At 38.0% G+C, this 25,538-nt stretch overlaps 2 protein-coding genes across 2 annotated transcripts in view; both read right to left on the bottom strand.

The window, feature by feature from the left end:
• skap1 (src kinase associated phosphoprotein 1) overlaps positions 1-17,255 on the bottom strand; it is a 41,174-nt gene extending 23,919 nt beyond the window's left edge. Inside the window, exons 1-4 of the mRNA XM_016234703.1 lie at positions 17,246-17,255; positions 15,098-15,203; positions 14,380-14,405; positions 14,052-14,168 (exon numbers count right to left, since the gene is read on the bottom strand). Coding sequence (XP_016090189.1) covers positions 14,052-14,168; positions 14,380-14,405; positions 15,098-15,203; positions 17,246-17,255 — 259 coding nt within the window. The remainder of the gene's footprint in view (positions 1-14,051; positions 14,169-14,379; positions 14,406-15,097; positions 15,204-17,245) is intronic.
• Positions 17,256-24,115: 6,860 nt separating this feature from the next.
• hoxb1b (homeobox B1b) lies at positions 24,116-25,475 on the bottom strand. Its single transcript, XM_016234712.1, has 2 exons — positions 24,791-25,475; positions 24,116-24,684 (listed from the first exon to the last, which is right to left on the bottom strand). The coding sequence occupies exons 1-2, from the start codon at positions 25,380-25,382 to the stop codon at positions 24,350-24,352; spliced, it is 927 nt and encodes a 308-aa protein (XP_016090198.1). The 5' UTR covers positions 25,383-25,475; the 3' UTR covers positions 24,116-24,349.
• Positions 25,476-25,538: the final 63 nt, after the last annotated feature.

The raw sequence follows: 25,538 nt of genomic DNA, 5'->3' as shown, positions 1-25,538 counted from the left end.
ATCGAGCCCTGAGGGACACCAGACTTTAAATATATTTTAGATGAGGATTATATTTTTTTTTTGACCCTGGACCACAAAACCAGTCATAAGTAGCATGGGTATATTTGTAGTCAAGAATACATTGTATGGGTCAAAATTATCGTTTTTCCTTTTATGCCAAAAATCATTAGGATATTAAGTAAAGATCATGTTCCATGAAGATATTTTGTATTTCCTACTGTAAATATATCAATAATTCAATTTAAAACGTAATATGCATTGCTAAGAACTTCATTTGGACAACTTTAAATGCGATTTTCTCAATATTTAAATTTTCTTGCACCCTCAGATTCCAGATTTTCAAATAGGCTAGTTGTATCTCAGACAAATATTTTCCTATCCTAGCAAACCATACATCAATGGAAAGCTTCATTATTTGGCTTTCAGATTATGTATAAATGTCCATTTAAAAAAATTGACCCTTATAACTGGTTTTGTGGTCCAGGGTCACATACACATACACACAGAGAGAGAGAGAGAGAGATTTGTAAATGTAACAGTTCCTATAAATGATAAATATTTATATTTAGGTGTAGATGATGTACAAAGGTGTACCATTGAGCTTTTGCACTGCTAAAATTACAATTTTTTCCTGTCATCATAAGGCGGTATAACCTCCAGGTTTAGGGAAGCGGGGGCCCGGCCCACCCATTAAAAAACTGTCCCGGGCCCCTGATGGCACAGCTGATATGATGACAACTGTAATAAGAATATATCAAAATCTCGTGCAGGGCTTGCTGCACTTTAATCTGCACCCACGCGCCTATTTTTAGCATGTTTTCTAGGGCATTTGAGAGTGGCAGCGCAGGCGAACAATTTGCTGCATACAGGGAAACGAGACACAAATGCTCACCCTCTCGATCCGGCTTTCATCAACTTCAAACCTCAAGAGCTAAAAGGGAGCGTAGGCGACAGGTGGGCCTCTGGGCACGCTACCAGGCTTATTTAAAACTCATTTAGACACGAGCAGATGCTTCCTTCCCTGCAAGCTAATGTCGACGTAATCTCTGTGGCATCTCTTCTCTTTGAGCTAAGGCTGCCATTCGATGCATAAAACAGACAGCGTTATGCAGTCAACTGTGCAGAGGGCTGTCTTGAACTTGTCACTGGAAAAAATGGTCAAAAGAACAACGATAAGCGCAACTGTGATGTGAGCGGTGGATATAACAGCTTGGAGAATCTAATGCCTCTATAAATAAGACTCAGCTCATCAAACGCTCCCAGTCTGCGTGACATCACCATCGAGCTCTGTAGCCCGCCATGTTATGTGTCCAGTTTATCAGACAGATGACCATCTCGCAGAGAAGCCCTTTGACCCTCACTCACATTCACGAACACACATGAGCCTTTTCCGTACACACGGCCACATCTACATCGTCATAAATACAACTGTTTGTCAAGGGTAAGTTGATGTATCATCGAAAAAAACGGAGGCCTCGGTCCAGCCACTTCTCTGTTCATTTTTCTCTTTGTGCGCTTTCGTCCCGACACCTTTTACTCCCCTCATCCATCCACATCCCCCTCTGTTCATTTATCTAAAAGGTCAAGCCCCGGTAATAGTTCAGAAGAAACAGAATAAACAGAAGAAATGTGAGAATGGCGTACAATTAACAGTCTCTCTAATCTTCACACACCTACTGACAACCTTCTTCCTCAGGCCTTGCTGTTTGACCCCATGGTGCGGTCAGAGACTTAAGCAATGGCAAAATGAATGGCGAATTTGTGTTCTTCACAAACTACGACCTGCCCTCCTGAGGAAACCAAACAAACAGTGGGCGTGCTTCTGGTCAGTCACTATATTCGTGATTCTTCCACAGGGTAGCAGTGTAACCAAACATTTCACCTACAGAAAAAAATGGCATGTTTTTCTATTCTGAACTGTCTCCAAGGAAACCCAAGATTCTGATTGGGCGAACAGATGCAACATTTAACTTCAGTCATTTCCTTCAAACCAATCAGAGCTTGATATATTTAAAGCCACAGAGGACAAAAAGCAGCCAAAAAGGCAATGGAAAAAAAATCAAGAGCTCGAACTGTTACATTTCTGCCTGTTTCTTACATTGTCAGTTTCCTTAGATTCTACACGTTTTTATAAACATGCACATTTGAAACCATCATAAACAAAATCATTTACCTCTGTAGATCTAATAAAGTGACATAAAAAAAATGCACGTGGCACCGGTCTTGAGGATTTTAATTTCACCTATAAATTGCATTTTTAATTATTCAGAGCGGTGAGGTTTCTTAACTCTCACCCCTTGCATTCTCCCTCCTTAATTAGCATAAGGCCAATCATTTCCATTTAAACGTGCTGTGGATGTTTATGAATATTTCAGAGTGTTACATCACCATCGTTCTCAGAGGTTTTGTGCTGTTAGGCCTTTTCCGACTTCATTTATTTTGTTTTCTCATGTTGTTCTTTATCAACATTAATTATTCTGAAGTATTCAAAGACAAAAATGGAGCACCAAAATGTATCAAAAATCATGCATCAGAGGACTTGTTCAGTTTTCACTAAGCAGCCGTCCAATTCCAAGCTTGATTTTGTCAGTAACTCATGACAAGAAGCACACAAATACGTGGAGATGTGGGGAGAGGAGAAAGGGAGCGACACACAGCTAATGACTCTCCCCCAGGCGCTCTCCACGGCTGCTAGATGCTTTGTGGTGATGCATGGCATGGCCTCTGCGATGTGGCAGGCCGAGATTGGTGGAGTGAGGCATCGAGCGTGCCACGCAGAGGGACGTTCATCAGTGCCACAGCAGCAAGAGAGCGGGGACTGATGCCACGAGTGGGGCTCGGCGGGATACAGGAGAACCAAGATATGGCCGGCCCAGCCTCCCTCCTCCTGCAACATAGAGGTAGGCACAGCTCCAGGTCACATTACTCCTATCTCTGCCTGCCACCACCAATGGGCTGCTGTGTTTACTCCTCACAGACTCGTTCTGCAGAGAACCCTTTTGTAACAATGACATCGAAAAATTTGACAGCGAGAGCAGCAGGTCTCAAATGAGTGGCGAACAAACAACCTCATATACTATTTAATTAATTACCATTCGTCATAAGCTCATTTCAGGTGTTCATATTGGATAATAAAGCTGGGCTCTGTGCGCATTTAACATCTTCACAAACATGCATAATACTGCGCTCACAGGTGATGTTATGAGCACAGCAGGTGATCTGGCTATAAAAATCTGATTGATGCTGTAATGAGCCGAGGAAGTTAATGTAAAACACCATTAAATAGCAACACAGTTGAGTGGCTATGAGTCAATGACAGGGCACAGTCAGCAGTGACAGATGCAAAGACCTTTCAAAGACATAAATGCGGCAAAATGTAGATTTATTTATACATTTAAGTTTGTTTTCATTTAATTTTTTTAAATGCCTGATCAAAATGTTACATTAAATATTGTATTTTTTGGTTATGTGCATGATTTTTTTCTCTTCTCTGTTTATGTCTTCATGACACTGGTAATTATCAAAATGCACTGATCAAATGATTAAATATCTAGGGAAGATTGCCTGTCTGCATTTCAGCTGTACCTTGACGTTTCCGAATGCGACCATCGACACAATACAATGATTTACTGTGGACACAAAAGTCAAGACCACTAACATATTGATTAAAACAGTCCATGAAAGATTACTAACCGATCATGTGATCACATTTGCATACTGTAGCATTCCGTTATAATGCACCACATTTTACAAATAGAGATAGATACACTGAATTCTCAATACAGATAAGCTGATAAACACTATGATGTTATGGCTGATATCTGATAATTGTCTTATTTTAAAATTATATTCTAATTTGTCTAAATAAATGTAAAATAAAACACTACAATCTTAATTAATAATTTTAATGCTACAACTGAATTTTGCCATTAAAATAATATATAGTACAGTATGAAAATTAATATTAAATTTGAGGATGTTTAAGAGTTTTATTAAGTTACTGGAATGTATATTAAACATACACACACACACACACACACACAACACTGATAAATAAATAAAAATTCCTATATCAAGCAATAAGCCAAAAAGATAAGAAGATACCTGTATATACAATATAAAAACAGTACAAGAAATCTGCATCAGATCGATGCCCTAATCCATGTCTTCCAGTTACGCACCGTGTGCACGGGAAGCACGGGCCTACGGCTGACCTCGGCGTGAACCTCAGAGTTGAGGTGAAACAGAAGGCACGAGGGTCCCTGGGGGGCTGAAGGGAGAGGCAGGGGAGGAATGCTGATCAGGGAGAGATGGAGAGACTGGAATTACTGCGCTCTCCTGTACAGCACTTGATTAGAAAAAAGGAGCACTCCGTGCATCCTTAACCCCCCTGTACTGCACACCAATACGCAAACTGCACACAGAGAACAGCAAATTGACACATTTCTCCTCATTAAAGGCAAAGGCAGTGGCCTCTGTGCGATGCCTGCGCATAGCGAACATTAGGAGGGTGAGAAAAAAATAGGGAAAGGCATTAGGGAGGGGGAGCAAAAGACTGAGAGAGAAAAATCCCTAGGTGAATGGCTCAATTGAACATCACCTCTCTAAATTGTCCTTAACAAGAACTGATTCGATTTGAATGAAAAGGATCTGTTATTCACAACATGAGACCTGAAATCATGCAGCCCCTGAACAGTTTTGCAGTATTACTTATTATTTACAAGATTCCAGAATGGACCTTTAGCCGGCCTCTGTTTAAAGGCGCAATTGTGGGCTTCACACATGATGTGGGAAACCATTTAGCATGCTTTAGTGCCACAACATTGTTCCTTTACTGACGAGCTGCACCGTACAAGAGGAAAATTTATAGTCTGACAATGAGCAGGGAAAGCAAAGGGGGTCCTCCGTTGAGAGACCAGAGCTCTATAAATTTTACCCCCATATATTATGACATCCATTCAAAAGTTTAACTGCAAATACTATAATCCTGAGATGGCAGAGAGGTGGACTGGGGTGCGACAGCCAGAGGAGATATGACTCGAAAGCAGTGTCATCATCACACACGGCTGCGAAGAAAAATGAGTTCGGCGAGATGTGGAAATATACTTAAACTAGTGGAGCTGAGGCATGAGAAAGCTTGGAATTTGGTGCTGTCGGTTATAGCCAATTCACAAAGAAAAATGAACTAACTAGACATGAATATACAATAAAAATGAGTGTGTGTTTATTTCAACCAGAATTATGAGCAGGTTCCTATTTTTTCTAATAAAAGCTACAAAAAAAGGAAAAAAATATGAAAGGATGTTCATTTATTTCACACAAGAAAGTAAAAGTGACTGCATATACAGATCTTCATCTAACAAAATTAAGATAAAAACGCAGATGAAATGTTTTTAATAAACTACCTACATTAGACAACATTGTGGCATTAAATGTTTTGGAGTGTATAATTCAGGCATTTATTTAATTCTTTTAAAATATAGCATTGCATTGCTGCTGCTGTTTCTATTAGCTGTTCAATATCATTTTGGATCCATTTACAAGACACTCTGTCACAAGCAAATGTTTTGAATGTGGGGAGAAATTGAGACATTCCTATAAGAGAAGAAAAAAGGCTTGCAGAGTGTTGCATTTCGGAATGAATTGTAAAAACATCAGTTTAACCAATTACTACAGGGCTAAATTATATACCACCACCCTTCTAAGTCTTTACAAACATAAGGGATTTGCAGGACAAAAAAGAGGTAAGCATGTATAATTTCTTCTGCCTTGTAACTGTATTGGATCATGTTAATGGATGCTAAACCACTTTTATCATCTAATAAGCAGTTCATTTGGTTTCATTTAAAATATAACATCACACACACAGCTTTTCATGTAGGTGTTTAAAAAATAGGCCTATATATAAATATCATGGCTAACCAGAGGGGTTTGTAACACTTTACAGTCTGTTTCAACTGGACCCACAAAGACTGCACAGAATGGAACAACGGATTACATTTATCACAACTAACACACACTGCCTGTTTTGTTAGAATTGCTCATCTGTTTTTTTTCTACATTCGTTTCCAATTTTATATGCCAAATAATATTGAAATGGGCCTATTATTTGTGTAGCATAACAATAATACAATAAAAATCCATGTTTTCTTGTAGGATACTTGACACTAACGTTGAAACAAAATATAGTCCTAATCCCCCTATTGCAGCTATCGATTTAATGAATTTAATATAGGCATATGAGTGCAGATGATCACTTCGACGGTAAATATAGGCTATAGGCTATATTTAAAAAAAAAAAGCATCAAAAATAATAAAAGTAAAGGAATACTATTGGACAATTCCGCAGTTTTACGTCTCTTATCTGCTTGTTTGTTAGGTTTTTGCCAAATAATATTGAAATGGGCCTATTATTTGTGTAGCATAACAATAATACAATAAAAATCCATGTTTTCTTGTAGGATACTTGACACTAACGTTGAAACAAAATATAGTCCTAATCCCCCTATTGCAGCTATCGATTTAATGAATTTAATATAGGCATATGAGTGCAGATGATCACTTCGACGGTAAATATAGGCTATAGGCTATATTTAAAAAAAAGCATAAAAAATAATAAAAGTAAAGGAATACTATTGGACAATTCCGCAGTTTTACGTCTCTTATCTGCTTGTTTGTTAGGTTTTTTGGGCTTTGAACAGTTTTGATACAAGTACTATGAAATAGCCTACGCCAGCGGACACGTGTCGACTGCCTGCGGACGGCAAATCAAGATTCATGATATCGAGCATCAATCACATTAGGAATGCAGGACGGTCGTAAAGTTTGACGTGTTTGTTAACGCTCACATACATGTGTCCCACACAGGTATTTATGACCGTCTGATAAACTCCAGAAAACTGCTATTGTGGGTCTGTTTTGTTTAACTGAGAATGAGTGAGGGAAAATAATCAGATTTCCAATTCAGAAAAACAAACAAACATGAAATTCGATAGTAGGCCTACTAAGTGATCGCCTAAAAGTGTCGTTTAGTTTATATCAAACGTGTAAATATCAGTAGGATTGCTTTAGTTTGAGGGAAATGGTCAAAGCTAAATGTAAAAAGTCCACCAGGGGGCGCGTGTTAAGTGAAAGTGAATGGCGTTCTCTGAAGAAAACTGAACTTCGACAACACTGACTGTAAAATAATTCAGTAGGCCTATATATGATACATACATAAAACGTATAAAAAAACAGAATCTAACATCTAACAGAACATGACAACGAATTAATTAAATGACATCCTAATAAAAGTTGTCTCTGTTTCTCATAAATGTTTATTTTAGTGTGTATTTAGGCTTGTAGGAAAGGCTATCTCGATTTTTTCAGGTTTTAACAAATACCTGCTTGAATTGATTTCTAATAGGCCTATAGGCTAACTATTATAGCCTAGACACCGTTCACATTTAAATGTATTTTTTATTTATTCATTCATTCTACCATATATAATCAATAAACTTCGTTAACTCAAGATCGTGATTTTTCAATTCAATCACCGGGAATGATTCGACCTATGCAAAAATAAGACATCACAAAATATTTTATTTCAGTAGGCTACCAGTAAATCGGATTAAACAATACATTTATAAATAGCTACATATAGCCTATGGGCCCAAATTAAGCTATAAATTATAGACTAAATATTACACATTGGAATTAAGAATTGATGTCTCTAAAAAAAATCCATCAGTGGCGTTGTTTACTGTATTCCTTTTTACACCCTAATATATATATATTTATAGGCTATATATTAACATGATTTCGGGATTCTCTTATTTTACAATATTCAATAACCAAAACGAACAATTCACATTCGAAATACTTTCTAAACACCTTTATAGTAATTTGCCTATAAATATCGTCTTTGTGGAGCACGCGCAGAACAGGTCTACAGGGCAGAAGCACCGCGCGTGTCCTTGAGTAAATAAATAGAAAGTTCAAAGGCTTCAAGCGTTAAATGATAGAACTACAACAGCCAACAGTTACACATCTGTAATCTTAATCCAGCCATATATGAGCAATGTCCTCTTTATAAAAATAAAACTTGTGCTTTATTTGAAATAATTTATTATATACACAACACAAATCTGGAGACAATTTTCCATCTTATGCTGCTCTATAAAATTTAGGAGAGCAGGATAAGTTAACTTGAAGTGTTTTTATTGGCTCAAGGTGCTTATGGACTGCAGCCAGGCATTGTTGTAACAAAAAATCACTTCACGGAAAATCCTCATCTTGTGATAACATCAAGAGGATTTTTTCTGTACATTGGAATATGTTACATCATGGCCCTGCCAGTCATCATGAAAATGATTTGGTTCAGTGGTTACCAATGGTTGTGTTTTATCACACACACTGCAGTAATGTGCATTACCAGACCAGAAATCTCCCAAACTTAAATATAGCCTCTCACTCGTGAAGCTCCTTACTCAAATTCAGAACCATCTGGGGGAAAACTCTTTTATGATTATTACATGTTTCAACACTCAATTTAAAACATATGGTAAATTAGGCAATTAGCATAATATTTTCAATTTTTTGACAGATAAATGATACCTACACAGGCTGACAAATCATAGGGTAGAAAGACATTTCATGGAAAAACAGTTCGTCTGGTCAGTTTAAAGATGTGAAAACATTCCAAATGCTGCTGTAGAACAGACCTCAAAGAGTCAGAAACGTCAAATGGATTATGTCAGCAAATACAAAGACAAAAAAAGAATCTGTGAATGTTCATTTCTAACATAAAAACACTGCACAAATGCCCTTGCAAAACACATGCATTTGTAAATATTACGAATGCAACAGACCGGTTGCCGAGAGCAAATCTGCATTTAGCTAAAACTAAAAAAGACACATAGAAGACATTTGAACAGCACTCCCTCCCTGTGGGTGTACAGGCGAACACACCTACACACGCTACACCCTAATATATATATATTTATAGGCTATATATTAACATGATTTCGGGATTCTCTTATTTTACAATATTCAATAACCAAAACGAACAATTCACATTCGAAATACTTTCTAAACACCTTTATAGTAATTTGCCTATAAATATCGTCTTTGTGGAGCACGCGCAGAACAGGTCTACAGGGCAGAAGCACCGCGCGTGTCCTTGAGTAAATAAATAGAAAGTTCAAAGGCTTCAAGCGTTAAATGATAGAACTACAACAGCCAACAGTTACACATCTGTAATCTTAATCCAGCCATATATGAGCAATGTCCTCTTTATAAAAATAAAACTTGTGCTTTATTTGAAATAATTTATTATATACACAACACAAATCTGGAGACAATTTTCCATCTTATGCTGCTCTATAAAATTTAGGAGAGCAGGATAAGTTAACTTGAAGTGTTTTTATTGGCTCAAGGTGCTTATGGACTGCAGCCAGGCATTGTTGTAACAAAAAATCACTTCACGGAAAATCCTCATCTTGTGATAACATCAAGAGGATTTTTTCTGTACATTGGAATATGTTACATCATGGCCCTGCCAGTCATCATGAAAATGATTTGGTTCAGTGGTTACCAATGGTTGTGTTTTATCACACACACTGCAGTAATGTGCATTACCAGACCAGAAATCTCCCAAACTTAAATATAGCCTCTCACTCGTGAAGCTCCTTACTCAAATTCAGAACCATCTGGGGGAAAACTCTTTTATGATTATTACATGTTTCAACACTCAATTTAAAACATATGGTAAATTAGGCAATTAGCATAATATTTTCAATTTTTTGACAGATAAATGATACCTACACAGGCTGACAAATCATAGGGTAGAAAGACATTTCATGGAAAAACAGTTCGTCTGGTCAGTTTAAAGATGTGAAAACATTCCAAATGCTGCTGTAGAACAGACCTCAAAGAGTCAGAAACGTCACATGGATTATGTCAGCAAATACAAAGACAAAAAAAGAATCTGTGAATGTTCATTTCTAACATAAAAACACTGCACAAATGCCCTTGCAAAACACAGGCATTTGTAAATATTACGAATGCAACAGACCGGTTGCCGAGAGCAAATCTGCATTTAGCTAAAACTAAAAAAGACACATAGAAGACATTTGAACAGCACTCCCTCCCTGTGGGTGTACAGGCGAACACACCTACACACGCTTTCATTTGTTTCCCAATGAAAGTATCAGGCCACCTGGGCCTTGCATCGAAACTTCATCAATCTCCAGAAATGGAATCCAGTGGAGAGAAAAATCAAATTCTCATTTGCAAGATGGGTAAGGGGGAGAGGAGAGAGAGAAAGAGAGAGGGAGAGCTGGAGGTACCTGGGAAGGCTAACCTCTAGCTGAACCCACAGCATTGAATCGTTTTGCCATTTGTCTGCGATACTGACAGGCTGCAAAGAAGATTAGACACTCAAGGTTGTGACTTCCTATTCTGCTTATTTCATCCTTTGCAAATCATGAAAGACTTCCTCTCCTCACCCACGGTAACTTTTACTAGACCGAGACATACTATATCGAACACAGAAGCAATATTTTCCTAACCAATGAAAGAAAGAATATGCATGATGAATATAGTGATGTACGCTCTGTTGACTCATCATTGCACAATGAATAGGGCGACTGACAATGATATGACATTAACAGTTGAAAATCTCTTCCGAATGATCACTATACTGGGCTGGAGGAAAAGTGAGAGCGTGTTTGGGTGAAACAGTGAAATTACAAATGAGCGAGAGACGGAGCGAGAGCAAATATCAGCATTTTCTGCAGCATCGTAGCCTTCTGAGAGTGAAGTGAACTTTTGAACCCGTGTGGCAGAAGCAGCGATGCACTGAGGATGCTCGGGTCTAATATGTGTCTATTTCAATTAATTAATGCAAAGGGAAACAGAGGGTGGGAAAATGACAGCACAGAGGAAAGATGGTGTCATCTTTGCCGAAGTAATTTAACGTGCCCTATGAAGCCTGCCAATGCCTCATACTTTACTCTTTCACAAAACTGCAGCAGAATATTAATCGCGATTGGAGGAAATTAATGGATGATTACTAGAATGGATGGATGCTTTTGGGGGGGGGGGCAAGATCCAAATCTTGTCCCAGTCAGTGAAACTTTATTTGAACTATGCTGTTGCTATGGCATACAGGTCAATAATGTAGACTCAGTTGCCCTACAGAGTTCAGACAGGTCACGAATTGACCAGAACAAGACCTAGGGGTCAAAAGTTTACTGTAGGGAGGAAGAAACACTCAAAGTGTGAGCATGCACTCACAGTAAACGTATAGAGTTAAGAGGCATGGATGAGTACCAGCTAACGGCGACTCAAACACTGAGGTCATGTAAGGTGTTTATGATCACATGACTTCACCTCCACATGCCATTGCATTAGGATAAATATGACAATCCGAGGCTGCAGGACAGAGCTCTGCCGAAAATCCTTGACAGTAATTGTGATGATGACGAAAATGAGATTTGGTCACTATAGTTTGCTAAGGGTTGCTTAATTGCCAAGCTAAAATGTCTTTTTCATTGATGCAAGCTCTTTTTGGACTCTCCAGAGATTCATTACAACAATCAATTTCACAACCATTAATTACGAGGCTCTAAGATCTTGAGAAAAAAATTTAATTTACATCTTGATGATCTAATTTGCGATAAAGAAACAACTTAACTCTGAATCCTTGGCCTTTCTGATTGGCTTCTCCAGCTTTGCCTGTAAAGCTTTGGTGGGGTAAGATAACAGGAACGAGAGGGGCTTTTGTTTCTGGACATAAATCAAGTCAGTGCACACAAAGAGCCCAGAGCATGTGCAGCCTTTGATAGGACATGCATTGATATTAGCCTCTTAAACACACAAACTCCTGTCAGTCTGACAAACCATACACCTTTTCTGCTCTATTTGTTATTACTGAAATGATTGGTGGATTTGAGTCTTGTGTGCGATCTATATCTTTTTTTTATCATTTTAGCAATCATTCCAAGCAAATATCTACTACTCAAACCATTCAGAGTGATAAGAATGTTTCTTTTTTTCTACAACTTTTGCATTTCCTAAACTTGACCTGGCAAAATATCCACCCCACTGTGAGGCTCCTCCTGCCCTGGGCTTCCCATCCTCGGCTGCAGGGCTTCTGTCATCCAGACGAGGCTGCAGGCACGGTGGGGTCAACCGTGCGGTCTGCGGGTGAAACTCAGTTCACATTACCATACAGACAGGGGCCCTGACAATAGAGCGCCCATCTGTTCCTGTCAGCTATAACAAATCTAGTGTCAAACCTCCCTCTGGAGACAGGGAGGCAGCGCTGGCTAAATGAAATAACACTGACTCCTCCCATCAACGAGTCAACTGCAGCCTCGTCCTCCAGTCAGGTTAGAGCACAAGCAGACACAGTCAATGTCCCTTCCTCACACAGGCGAGCATGTGACTTCACGAAGCGAGTAACGGTGCAAGAATTGAATGCCTGAACTATATTTACCCTCTGCTACAATAGGGTAAATTTGAAAATATCAGCATGCAAGGACACCGGCTCATTCATATCACATATGCATTTTGTTTTTCATTCACTCGAGCTAAGCAAAAAGGGGCTCTCAGCATGGAGCATTCTTATTGAATAAAAGGCAAATGAGAAAACAAACTAAATCTGAATTGCTGAAAAGGGTGCACATTTTAATCTTAATCTTCATGATTATATTCCTCTCTCTAATTTCATATGCACCGAAACGCTCTCCCGCTCAAATTCCAAATGTCCTCTTGTTGGGTTTGAGGTGAGATTCCCAACTGGTGAACTAAACATGAACCCTGAACTGCACTTGCCCTTGCTGGTCATTATCTTTATTGAAAGAGCGACATGATGCGAATTTTCTTCGAGTTACTCCTCTTTGACTTATATGCCTTTTCCGGCAAAGAAGAGAATCAAAGGAGCACATCCAGGTTTGACCCCTTTTGTTGCTAAATTACAAACAACATATAAAATAAATGGGACGATGGAGTATTCATTTTTACCAGGGTGGTGAGAAGTTTCGTGTCAGTGAACAAGAAGGCGTATTCAAGATAAAAACAATCATTTATGATTTTCACAAACGGCAATTGTGTAGCCTGAAATTTTTCTTTTCTGTTCAATCTGGAAAACTGTTAAGAGAAGAAAATAGTTCTATGAAGTAAAAATCTAGCAACAAAAAAAAAAGAGAGAGATTCTGATTTCTCTTTGCCTTTTATTGGATTACAGTATCGTCTCTGAGCCGGTCACTATAGAGATCAATGCTATTGACTTGAATGTCCCTTCACTCTTTTCTTTTCGCTTATTTCTGCAAAGCTGCAGGCTTTTGATCCCTCTGAGAAAATTGTCAGTTGTATGATAAGTGATAAAGAAGAGAAAATGGATAAAACGCCCCTCAGGTACAGGGTTGAGTTTCAAGACCAGCTGGTTACAGAGGAACCGGGGATGATCAGTCACAGATCATGGCCCAAAGCAACAGCAAACTGCCCACGTTAGTAAAAAAATAAAAAACAATCAGCAAACACAAAACACATGATTTTGATGGGCTATTTTCAGTCTGCAGTACATCCTGTTTTTCTCTCTTTAAACTTTGAATTACATAGCAGTTTGCGTTTTCCAAATTGTAGTAGGCTATACAAGTGTAAATATACTTGGTGTCAGAAGGACAAGAAAGCTAACATTTTGACACCATTGTTAAACACAGTCAAACATGCCACAGTTTAACCCCAAGAACCTCAGGACATATGACCAAACATCCCGCTTGCCTGCCACTAGAGGGAGAGCTTCATCTCTTGGAGGGTAAAGACCACCCTCCCATTCCTCCTCCACACACTCCTCAATGCCAGCAGCAGAGTTGTGGGAATCCACTAGAGGGTGATCTGTTACCAAACACCTCCACTGGGGTATTTCATCACTACCAGTCAAACCCCCACAACAAGAAATGTGCTAAAGATGCTTTAGACAAGTTTCCTGTCTCAGCTTATCACAGCTTACATGCATTAGACATTCGAGTAAACACTCATCTGCACAAAGAGGGGCTTGAACTCACGTTCAGGAGCACCTTCCTCTTGGTAGTCAGAGGCCACTGACATATCATCCGAGGGGGCAGAGCGTCCCAGACTGGAGCTGTGGTTGTCATCTGAACTGTCCTCAAGATTGGATTCAACTAGGACAAAAAATGTATTAATTAAATCAAGAACTTCATATAAGTAGAAACTTTGTTGAGTTAATTCGACAGATATTCATGAAATGAAAATGCTGTGGGAGGAAAATCGAATCATTTGTGAAACCGACTTGTTTTCTATAGAACAAGTGTTGCTCTGAACGGAAATCTCGGTGAGCAATTAATTAGAATCATGAAACAGCTGTTCACTTACATCTGTGGGGGAATTCTTGTGGGTGTCTGCAAAAGAGAGGATTTAAAAATGCTTTTAGAGAAGAACATGTTGTAAAGGATAAAATAACCTTCTAAACAAATGGACTTCACAATGTTAAAAAATGTAAATAAACAGGATTATTGTATAAGGCTTATAATCAGATATAACTGAGGCTCATCAAATGGTTTGTATTGTTCCACTATCTTTCTTAGACTAGATAAACATTTCAGATCTGCAATGAGAGCCGTACGACAAATTCTGAAAGAATCGAAGAGGCGTTAGATTGATAGCAGGATGAGTATCTGTATAAACACATGCATCTCTAAAGCAGTGCATTGCAGCATCTGCAAATTATGCATTGACAGCTAAGTATTCATGTAAGCCAGTGCTGAAGAAAAAAAAAGTACGCTTGTTCTCTTTGCAACACCTTGTTCCAGCACAGCAAACCACAAAGCCACTCCAGTGGGTAAGCGCTGTAATTGTACTCCTTGCTTGTGAAAAGACAAATATAGAAGAACTGTGCCATTTGCTTCCTGTCTATTTAACTGTTGTGTTTCATTTGTAGCTCAGTTGGGAGCACATATTCTCAAGCTGCAAATAATTTGCTTCTATAAATTAACTTTTTGTGGTTTTCAATGTGCAGCACAAACAAGGAGGAGCGAGTACGTGTCCGCTCTAATAGCTACGCATGAATAAAACATATTGTGATATCCCTCACCTCTTTTGGATGACATGAAAATTTCTTAGGAGAATTTCCCTGGCCTCTCCAGCAGGATTACTGAGATTCTCATCCTGGAGTATCTCAAAAACAAACAGCTCACAGTCTGACAAAAAAAAAGATAGAAAACAACCTCAGTAAACTATGCTACATTAGTCTGTACGTAAGACACAAAAAAAGTAAGTAAAAACTAACAGTAAAATGTAATAGGCCTATGTTAATATGTGGAAAGAGAAAAATCTGACCAATAACTCATGTGGTATATCGATTAGCAGAAAGATAAAGGAAGTGCAAAGCACATTGTTGTGAAAATGAAACATGTCCTAAGAGATGTAGGCTAGGCGAACTACTTTGTGACACAGTGACTTGAGTCTGTAAAATTAATTTTAAAATATTACTACTGAATGTGTCTTTGCCGCCATTTTAATTTTTACACCACCCACCTGGTTAAAATACAGTTTAGCCTATACCGTTTTCAATGGGCTGAATTGCTGTTTTCATTTGCAACGATTTAACAGCGCCGGGGCGAGATCAAACCGCTGCACCTCGTTTTTAATCTCATTGTTTGCCCTAACCACTTTCTCATATCATGACCATCGATCATGACTACACCCCCAGCGGTCTAATGTGCAAGTAAATTGCCATGTCTTCTCCACGTTGAAAGACTCAAAATGTTTACAGAAGGTAAAGGCCTATGGTCAGTTTGTTTAAATGATCGTTGTGTTTGTGCGGGTTGGTGAGTCTATTTTATATTAGCATTTTATGCTAATGTTTACGACTTCCCATCCCAACACAACTGCAGCCCCAGGGCGACCGGTAGTGTTTATATTTGTGAGCAACATTAAAGTACAGAAATCTACCTAACGTTACTCGTCCTGAACTAGTCTGAATGAACTAGTAAGCTATCAAAGAGACAGTGCTGTTGTCACTAATCTATCTCGCTACCGAGGTGCACCATGACACTGAGAAAAACATTTAGGGGAGAGTGGGGTAAGATGAGCAATTTTTTATTTATGTGATAAGGGAAAATGAGGCAGGAGCAATGAAAGTGTCTAAAGTAATTTCAGGATGTTTCCTATCATTTTAAATGATCAAAATGTATCTATGAGGGGTTCTAATGAAGGGTTCTAAAATATTGTTCCCGTGGCTCAATTTGCTCCAGGTTAAAGGTAAATTGACCTGAGTAAGTGGGTAAGATGCACCATCTGGGTGTAAACTGACCATCTGATTGAATCTATTCAGTCTAAAGAGAATTTACGTCTTCTAAAAACTAATTTAAGAATATTTCCTTTAACAAACAGTCATAGCCAATTTCTTTTCCTAAAGCTAACTTAAACAACATAAAACCGACCAAATGATGCTTAAATTTCAATCTTTGTAATTGTACGCATTTCTAAAACAAACAACGTTGAACACCAAAATTGTAACCTTCCCAAAAACAGATTAAGCAGAGAGTTTGTTGAGAAAAATTAAATAAAAACTGAATAAGATTGAAAAAATAAATGTCACTATAGTGTTGTCAAGCAATTAATCGCGATTAATTGCATCCAAAATAAAAGTTTTTGTTTATGTAATAGGCTATGTGTGTGTACTGTGTATATTTATTATATAAATACAGACACATGCATGTATATATTTAAGAGAAATATGTTATGTTTATATATTAAATATATTAATATATAATATAAATTATGATTACATGAATAAATACATGTAAATATTTTCCAAATATATACTGTATGAGTGTGTATTTATATATACATAATAAATATACACAGTACACACACATATATTACGTAAACAAAAACTTTTAATTTGGATGTGATTAATTGCGATTAATCATTTGACAACACTAAATATCACTGAAACTAATAAGCTTTTTAATCAAAAGATTCTTGGCATGGTAGCTTTTCTGCAATGTCTAAAAATCCATTAGGGACTACAGGTGGAAAGATATATCTGATTATATGTATAAATAAACTACAAACAACATGTATATATATATATATATATATGATAAACTAAACCACTTGCATAATATCATATTAAAATACCAGTTTATACGTTAGAGGTTTAACATAACATCAGTGCCTTATGGTGGGGTAAGTTAAAATGCTGACTCAATTTACCCCACAGCATTTGGCTCACTCTGCCCCATCCCCATCATTTTTTTTGGGGGGGGGGGACTAGCTAGCTTACTAATTCAGGCTAATATTGAGCTAAATGTTTTGCATGGTTTTCTATGTTGCTAAATCAACTATATGCATCATAAATATTTTTAGTCCTTGATAAATTTGCTTTGAAATAGCTTTAAAATTTTTCTTTAAAAGCCCAAAACATTTAAACAGTAAATGGGTGCCTTTCACTCCTCCCACATGTTTCTCCTTTTCACAGTCTGGCAGAAATGAGGGTGGTTCCAAAAAGTTGCCAAGATATAGGGGGTGGGTCAACTTAACCCACTCTCCCGAACATTTAAAATTTTGCATGATTTTATTGCGATAATCAGATTTACCCTTGTAGCTCATTTTTATTGGTAAAACTGTTGATATATATTGTCTTGTAACAAACCCCTTTCTGCCCTACACTTCAGTCGAATGACTTTTGTTCATGCAGTGCAGTCTCTCTGATTCATTTGCATCATATCACAAAGCTTTTGCTTACCTTTCACAATTGTTTGCAAAATTCTGAATCAGCAGTTTGATGCTAAGAGAGCTCTGAATGCATGTGAAAAACAAAGGACTGCATCACATAGGGGCAGCACAATCTCAGTCTTTACATTAAAGTTATTACATTAATAACTGAATTTAATCAGAGCAAGGACAATTTAGTTTAGGGTAGGCTATTATATTTAGGGGAATATATATATATATATATACACTATATATATATATATATATATATATATATATATATATATATATATATATATATATATATTTACACACACACACACATATGTGTAATAAAAATAAAAAATTAAAGAGAAAAATAATTATAAAAAGAAGAAAATTATTTTTAAAGAATTTATAAAAGCTTTTTAAGAAGGCTTCTTTAACAAGGGGGCTTTTGGCCCAAATATAAAAATCATAAACAGGTTTTTTTTTTTAGCTCAAAATATATATGACAATTTGAGGAATTCTCATTAGCTAAACAATTGTGCAATCAAAAAATTATTACATGTTAGATCTAATTTAATAAAAATCATCATTGCACGTGATGACTTTATGGTTCATTTTGCAGTGCATAGCGACAAATAAGTGTTTAGGAAAGTACTATGGTGCATTTTCATGCTATTTAATGTATTCGGAGAAAAAAAACAAATCAAATTAATCTTTTACCCTAGAGACCTTTATACATTACACATACACTAACATAAGCCTTGCCTTGAAGACCAAATGTAATAGCCTACTACATTTTTTTTTAAATGATGATTGCCTATGCAAAAGTTGTTGCCACAATTGTAGGGCGTTGTGGTTCATTTCCAGAGCTTTGCTGTGTGGTTGCTGTGGCATTTCTTGACGTTCGCTTTCTGGCCAGTTGAAAAGAGCTCACTATAAGCTCACTGTATTCTAGTCGAGTCGATCCTTCAGTATAAGACTATTTTTCCCGCCTTTTATCATCCATCCAGCAGTTTGGAAAAGTAAAGTTATTAATAATACAAACAAGCCACACAATTTTTGGTATAATTTTTTCCAATGGCACACACAGGAGAGTTGTGTATTTAATACTTTGGAGTTTGTTCAAAGCCAAATCTGCTGTACAATGTCAATGATTATATATAGAGAGAAAAAACATTGTGGAAGATTTACTTCAATGTGGCTCTAAATATTAGAGCTCATATTCAGTATTTTGTGATTGTGCAGTATGTTAGGTGTAAGGCATTGTGCACAGGTACAGGGTGGAGGGAGTTCATGAAAGGAAATGATCTGAATGGAAAAGGGGGAGCAGAATTCCAAGGAGAGGACATGACCGAATGACCCCTGCGTCACTGTCCCTGCAGCTATGGCCCCGTTGTGAAGGTATAGAGGAATGAGCGTGGCCCTCCACTCCAGCATGAGCACTGCCTCCTGCCTGCTGGGCACAGCCATATGAAAGGATCTTGCCTTTGTAATCCGCCTGGGATTACACCTCCCAACAATACACAGCTGAAAGAGCGACAAAGACCCAGTATCAAACACAGGCCTGGGCTGATGAGAGGAACCTGCTATGATCTCCTACCACCAACACTGCCATCAGCGCCTCTCATCTCCCCAAGAGTGCTCTTTTAGCATTCGCCTACTCCTTTCTTCTGTCCCCTTATCTGGGAACACAAGCTTTTTTATCTCTGCATTCCTTTTCATTTGCGTTTCACTTGGGGGAGGGGCAGAACTCTGTCATCTGAGAGTCCCCCCTCAACCGCCCAGACCTGACAGAAATCACACTCCAACATGGTCACACACCCCTCGAGAGACCAGGGGTCAATATGAAGGCACTGGAACAGTTTCAGAGTTTGTCGTCTTTCCCATTATGAGATTCAATTACTATCAATCGGCTTATAATGTGTTTCCTGTTAAATGGTATGAAAACATCGTGGCCCTTGCAAAGCCTTGGGCTCATTTCTGTCGCTGGTTTGACCCTTTGAACTTAGTTCTGCTCCTTGCTGCTAATTAACTTCCCCACACATGCATATGACACTTCAGGCACTTATAGGCAGCACTTTAGAAGATGTTTGTGTGGGTGTTTAAGGACCCGTGTGGTAAATATTTCTAAAGTAGATTGGGGGGGGGGGGATTATGATAGTTTGTCAAAAGGATTTCCAAGGTATCAGTGTATGTTAACACCCACAGATCAATCATGGTGAACTTAGAGGAACGGTTTTCACTATATCTTTTGAGTAGAATAAATTCAGTTCTCAGTTTTCTCATATGCAAATGGCTAAATTGTATAGGACCATTTAAAAACTGCTGAAATGGATAGTTCTGGGAACTTCTGTGCCGAAAAAATGTTAAGTTATAAAATGAGAATTTTTCAGATAACTTCTCAGAGAAATATCTATTAATGCGCATGTGCTTAAAGGGATAGTTCACCCAAAAAGTGTCATCCTCGTGTTGTTCCAAACCTGTATGCATTTCTTTTTTTTCTGTTTTTTTCCCCACACATTGAACGTCAGTGGGGTGGGTCCGATGCTGTTTTGGACCCCATTGACTTTCATTGTATGGTCAAAAAGAGTTAAAACATTAATTTTTTTTTCTTTTGTGTTGAACAGAATAAAAAAAGTAATTCAGGTTTGGAACAACATGAAGATGAGTAAATATTGACAGAACTTTCCTTTTTTCATGAACTATCCATTTTAAACATAATTACAGTTAATAGTTTCATCATGAAGCCACAAACAATTGTTTTTCAAATTGTTTAACTGATTTAGCGTGCATTTATGTAATTGCTTGTTAAATATAAAGGTTTCTATGATACTGAATTGTGGAAAGGAAAAATATGAATCAAAAAAGAATATGCTAATTTTATTACTGAAATCTGATACTTCTTTGGTTTTGTAGCTTCAGTGTGTCGTGCTGTAACTCATATTCTGCTGGCTGGAATATAAAGCCTTTGGGATTCAGAAGAGGGCGGTTGGTTGTATCAGTATCCACTAATATTCAACCTTCACCACCTTCTAAAAGAGACCAGGGAGACAGTGCATGAGATCAACGATCTGTCTCTGATAAAATGAACTGTCAGCTTTCATTTGTCTCCCTCTGGCGCGCACTACTCACCTCTCTAAATCATATGAGTGACAGAGCACTGGTTACACTTTGCCAAGCTTTAAGATCCCTATACAAACAAAACCACATGCAGGAAATTTGTCAATTCAATTATGACAAAAACACTGTAGTGTTGGTTTTGAGAGCAACTGGCAATTTTCCAAATCGCCTTTTCTGAGCAGGTGCAATAACTTCACTTCTCTCTCTCATAATCTAATCAGTGTTATACTATAAAACATCTTGCACATGTTTGTTTTTACACTGCCAAAGTCAATATCTGTTGGTTGCTTACTGGCAACATCCCAGCCCGTGTGCTGCAGGGTCTTTGAAGCTTTCCCTCTCAGTTACTCAGCTAATAAGGCGGTGGAGTGATTAAATCGCCTCACGAGGACATGGATACGTTTGAGTGAGAGGGGGATGGTCATATGGGTCTGTGTGGAGAGCTCAAGAGGAAGGCTTCCTGTTCTTCCTGTTTTCACTGAGAGGAGGAGGCTATCTGCATGTGGCCACTGTCTTAGCTGTTGACTGTATGTCTGTGAAAGACAAGAAGACATATAAAATTACCCCCTGACCCCTGTTTCAAGCCTATGAATAGTGTATACAATATTCTTTTTATCTCTTTGAGGTCACTCACCCCAGCGGAGTGACATGCTTCAGAGGGACTTGAACAAGACTCAGGAAGTCAAGCCAGGCATTTGATTTGTAAAAGACCCTCTGACAAGCACACCCAGCAGGGAGAGTATACACTGCAAGCCTCAGATCTTCCCTAAACGTCACCTTAAAAGTGACCTGACAGCAAAGGCGGTGTACCTGTCAATATGATTTTTGTCGCTGAATTTTTAACATGAAAATTCTCTATTTTTCCCATTGCATTTTATTAAATACAGGAGGTAACTTTTTTGTTGGTTTAGTTTTAATATATTGTAAAATATAATTTATTCATGTGATGGCAAATTTTCAGCAGCCATTAATGCAGTCTTCACTGTTACACGATCGTTCAGAAATAATTCTAATATGCTGATTTTGTGCTCAAGAAACATTTTTATTATTATCAGTGTTCAAACCAGTTGTGCTGGATTTTTTTCAGGATTCTTTGATGAATGGAAAATTTGAAAAACAACATTTATTTAAAATAGACATAATTTGTAATATCATAAACGTCTTCAGCAATGTATTGCATCCTTGCTGAATGAAAGTATTAATGTCTTTCAAAAAAAAAATGTTACTGTCCCCAAACTTTTGAATGGTAGTATACATAAAAATAGATTGTCCTTGTGGGGAGATTTAAATATCTATATATTTTTCCACAAAATGATCAAATCTATCAAGTAAATTTTGTCAGCAAAGTGATATGCAATACTGCGGCATCATTTATCAGTATACAGTGCATCTTTTTTTAAATATTTGCCAATCTTACCTGATGTAATCTTAAAAACAGCCACTCCACTATTTCACAAAATTACTGACTCTCTGATGACTATTGCTGACTGCCTCTTTCACAGACACACATTTATTTTCTCTCTCCTTGTCTTTCCACACATAGCCTATTTCTTTCCTGCATATTGTTTAAGGATGCTATTTTTATCATCTCCTAATTCTCTGGTATCTGTGGACTGTTCCTCTTGCCCCCCATTCTGCAGTGTGAGCCTTTTCTGCACACTGACAACCTGGTGAAAAACAGCCTCCTCCTCCAGGCTGACTGAACATCTGACTCTGCAGCACTGTAGCTTTTCTACTGATGCCCACAGATGGGAGACCCAGGAGCCCAGAGCTACACAACCCAAAAGGGCAAGCAACAAACATACTTAATAAATTAAAGTAAACATGTTTGTAGCCTTTTCCCCTTGGGGCTGGCTGACCAAATAATATATTTGTATGGATTTTCCAAACAAATTTTCATTTGCATGGTCATTTCAACATTGATGCTTGTGCCGTTACTTATGAACTTTCATAAATGGAACTAAATATGTTTTTAATCAGCATCATGTCTTTACTGCTAAGTTGTTGGACTGTTTTGGGATGGATTTAACTAAACTGGGCATACCACAATGTAGCTTACATTAAGTGTGAAAGTAAAAATTAAACTCATGCCACTTTTTGTCATGATTTCACCTTTCTATTTATGTGAAATTGCTTAGTGAAAATTCTCAATTTAACTAATATCTAAATCTCAACAGCAGTAACCTTATTGCAGCATTTTATTAATTTACTTAAAATGAATTTTATTGTCTATTTATATCAGGCTAGAGATTCAATTCGATTTTCAGTTTATAGCAGATAACTGATTTTGGAGAGAGATAACACTCTGCTTGACCTTTGGGAAGAAACCCTTCTCATCCCCTGCTGGACAGGCCCATGGCTTTTGTGAATTGATTTAGGCCTGAACTCTGAGTGAACCTGGTCAGTGGAGAGGGTGCTGACAGTGCGTGGCTGCTGGGGCAAATACTGTGCAAACCCTACACCCCGAGTAAATATTGGAGCAGTCCATCAGATGATCAGGGAAATGAAACAGGGTTGTCAAGTCCTTGCAAACTTTCTAGAAGAATTGAGGCAAATCGAGATCTATGGTTAAACATTTTTTCTCTCTCTCTGTAATTGCTCACCTCTTCACTTACATTCTCAATCTGATTTCCCCCAAAAACATTCACTGTTTATGCAAACAAAGGTCATTTGTTTTATTTCCAAGTACATTTATATAATCTACAAAATCTTTATCATTCTCTCATTAATGGCCTTGTCTAAGAAAACACAAATGAGATGCCAAAAGGGGTCTTGTAACTTGGAGTTAGAAAGGGTCTTACTCCGCTAAAAGTCCTATACATTCTTAACCTGCAGTATCTGTGCCAAGTAGGATTGAAACATCAAATCTCAGTGAGTGTTACACTGAGCACCAAGGAGTGTTTACATGTTTAGAGAGCCTGTAGGCACAAAAAGGTGAAAAGGTCATAGGAAGCCACCCGGTGTGTAATGCAACATTCCTCTAGTCAAACTATACAGACTAGAGCAACACTGATTTAAATTAGCTCCATTGTATTGCAACATCCTCTGACAAAGGACACAATCATGCCAACATCATGAAGAGCCTTTTAATTAAAAGAAAATCAATAAATCGATTTAAATCGGATTAAATCCACAAACATGTTTCAGAAAAATAAAATGTATTAATTTATCAGAACATCACAGGCCAGATTGTTTTCTAAATACATAAACATATCAGTCTTTACTATATATTTTTTTTACTCTTTCAACAGAGGAATGAATCAGTAGTGCAAAAAAGGATATCAAGCTGATGACTGAAAAAAAAAACTGAAAAAAATATACCCTGTTAATGCATTTTGAACCATGAATTCAGTAGCTCTAATGCAACAAAATTATTTATTTTGCGTTATATATAAAACACGCATGCACACTAGCAGATATTTAATGCTTTGTCTAAGACAGCAGAATAAGTTAAATAGCTCTCCACAGCACAATGATGAAACATGAGTTCGTTTGCCACAAAGGCACGTAATCATCATATAGCAGTGGAAGAGTCTGAGGTAGGCGAAGCACCCGGGGATGAGCTGTTTGAGTTGTCTGCGCTTTGACTAGAAGAGCAAAGAGTCGCACATTTAATTACCGGGGCCGTTCCTTCCTTCTCACGCTTCTTCTGTTTCATTCTGCGATTCTGAAACCAAATTTTAACCTGCGTTTCGTTCAGTTCGAGGGTGGCGGCCACTTCTACTCTGCGTGCTTTGGTCAGGTACTTGTTGAAGTGGAACTCCTTCTCAAGTTCGGTGAGCTGCTTGGTGGTGAAATTGGTGCGTATTATATTCTGCTGGCCGTGGATCCCATATTCATCGACTTTAACTGAAAGAAACAAACCAAAAAAAGACACATTAGAAACCACATTTGAGATTGTTTTATACTACGTACATTAAGCTTACAGTAGCCACTGTAATTAGCCTCAACTAACCTGTTTTAGGGGGGTTTCTCTTGACTTTCATCCAGTCAAACGTTGGCGCTTGATTGATGTTCGTCTTGGAGTCGCTATCACTGTCAGGAGAGACCTGGTACTTGCTGAACGAACCATAGCTGTGTGGTGGTTCATGTTCTCCATATGGATAGGACTGATAATGGCTTGCAGAGACCGAGCCAGGCCTGCAGTTAGATTCACTGTATGTTCCAATGTTGGCTCCCATGTTCACGACAGAAAAAGCAGGGGACTGAAGACGCATGTGGTCATCTGCTTGCGTGAGTACATGTTGATGTCCATAGTCCGAGTGAGGAGGTCGGGTTTGCTTGCAAAAATTGGGGTGTCCAGTTTTCCCCATGTCCACATTGATGTGGTATTGCTGCGAATGAAGTTGTGCATAAGTTGTGCCATGTGTTTCGTGCGATGCCGGTGTAAAAGTATTCCCTCCGACTGGCCGTCCCTCGGGATTGTAACTATTTGTACTTGCACAAGCACTTGGCAAGTATTCCTGCTCCATAGGAAAACACGCAACCTTTGAACTATAAGTGTTAGCACCACGGTTATAAATCGTATAATCTAAGTAGGAATTCATTGTTGACTGACCAAGCAAAATTGATTAAGCAGGGTCAATATAGGCTGATGTGTGGTCCCACTGCCCCACAACCTCTAAGCAGTATGTCAAACCACACAAAGTTCTATCCGAGCTCATATCAGTTTAGTGACAGATCATGTGACTAATTTTGCACCA

The sequence above is a fragment of the Sinocyclocheilus grahami genome, unplaced genomic scaffold (assembly GCF_001515645.1).
Source record: "Sinocyclocheilus grahami isolate Dianchi unplaced genomic scaffold, SAMN03320097.WGS_v1.1 scaffold457.1, whole genome shotgun sequence".
NCBI lineage: Eukaryota > Metazoa > Chordata > Actinopteri > Cypriniformes > Cyprinidae > Sinocyclocheilus > Sinocyclocheilus grahami.
This window is presented reverse-complemented; position numbering and strand designations above follow the sequence as displayed.

Excerpts from the sequence above, each read along its gene's own strand:
- hoxb1b (XM_016234712.1), bottom strand. The coding sequence starts at position 25,382 with ATGAATTCCTACTTAGATTATACGATTTATAACCGTGGTGCTAACACT. Across the intron at positions 24,685-24,790 it reads GAGAAACCCCCCTAAAACAG|TTAAAGTCGATGAATATGGG; the intron begins GTTAGTTGAGGC and ends TGTTTCTTTCAG.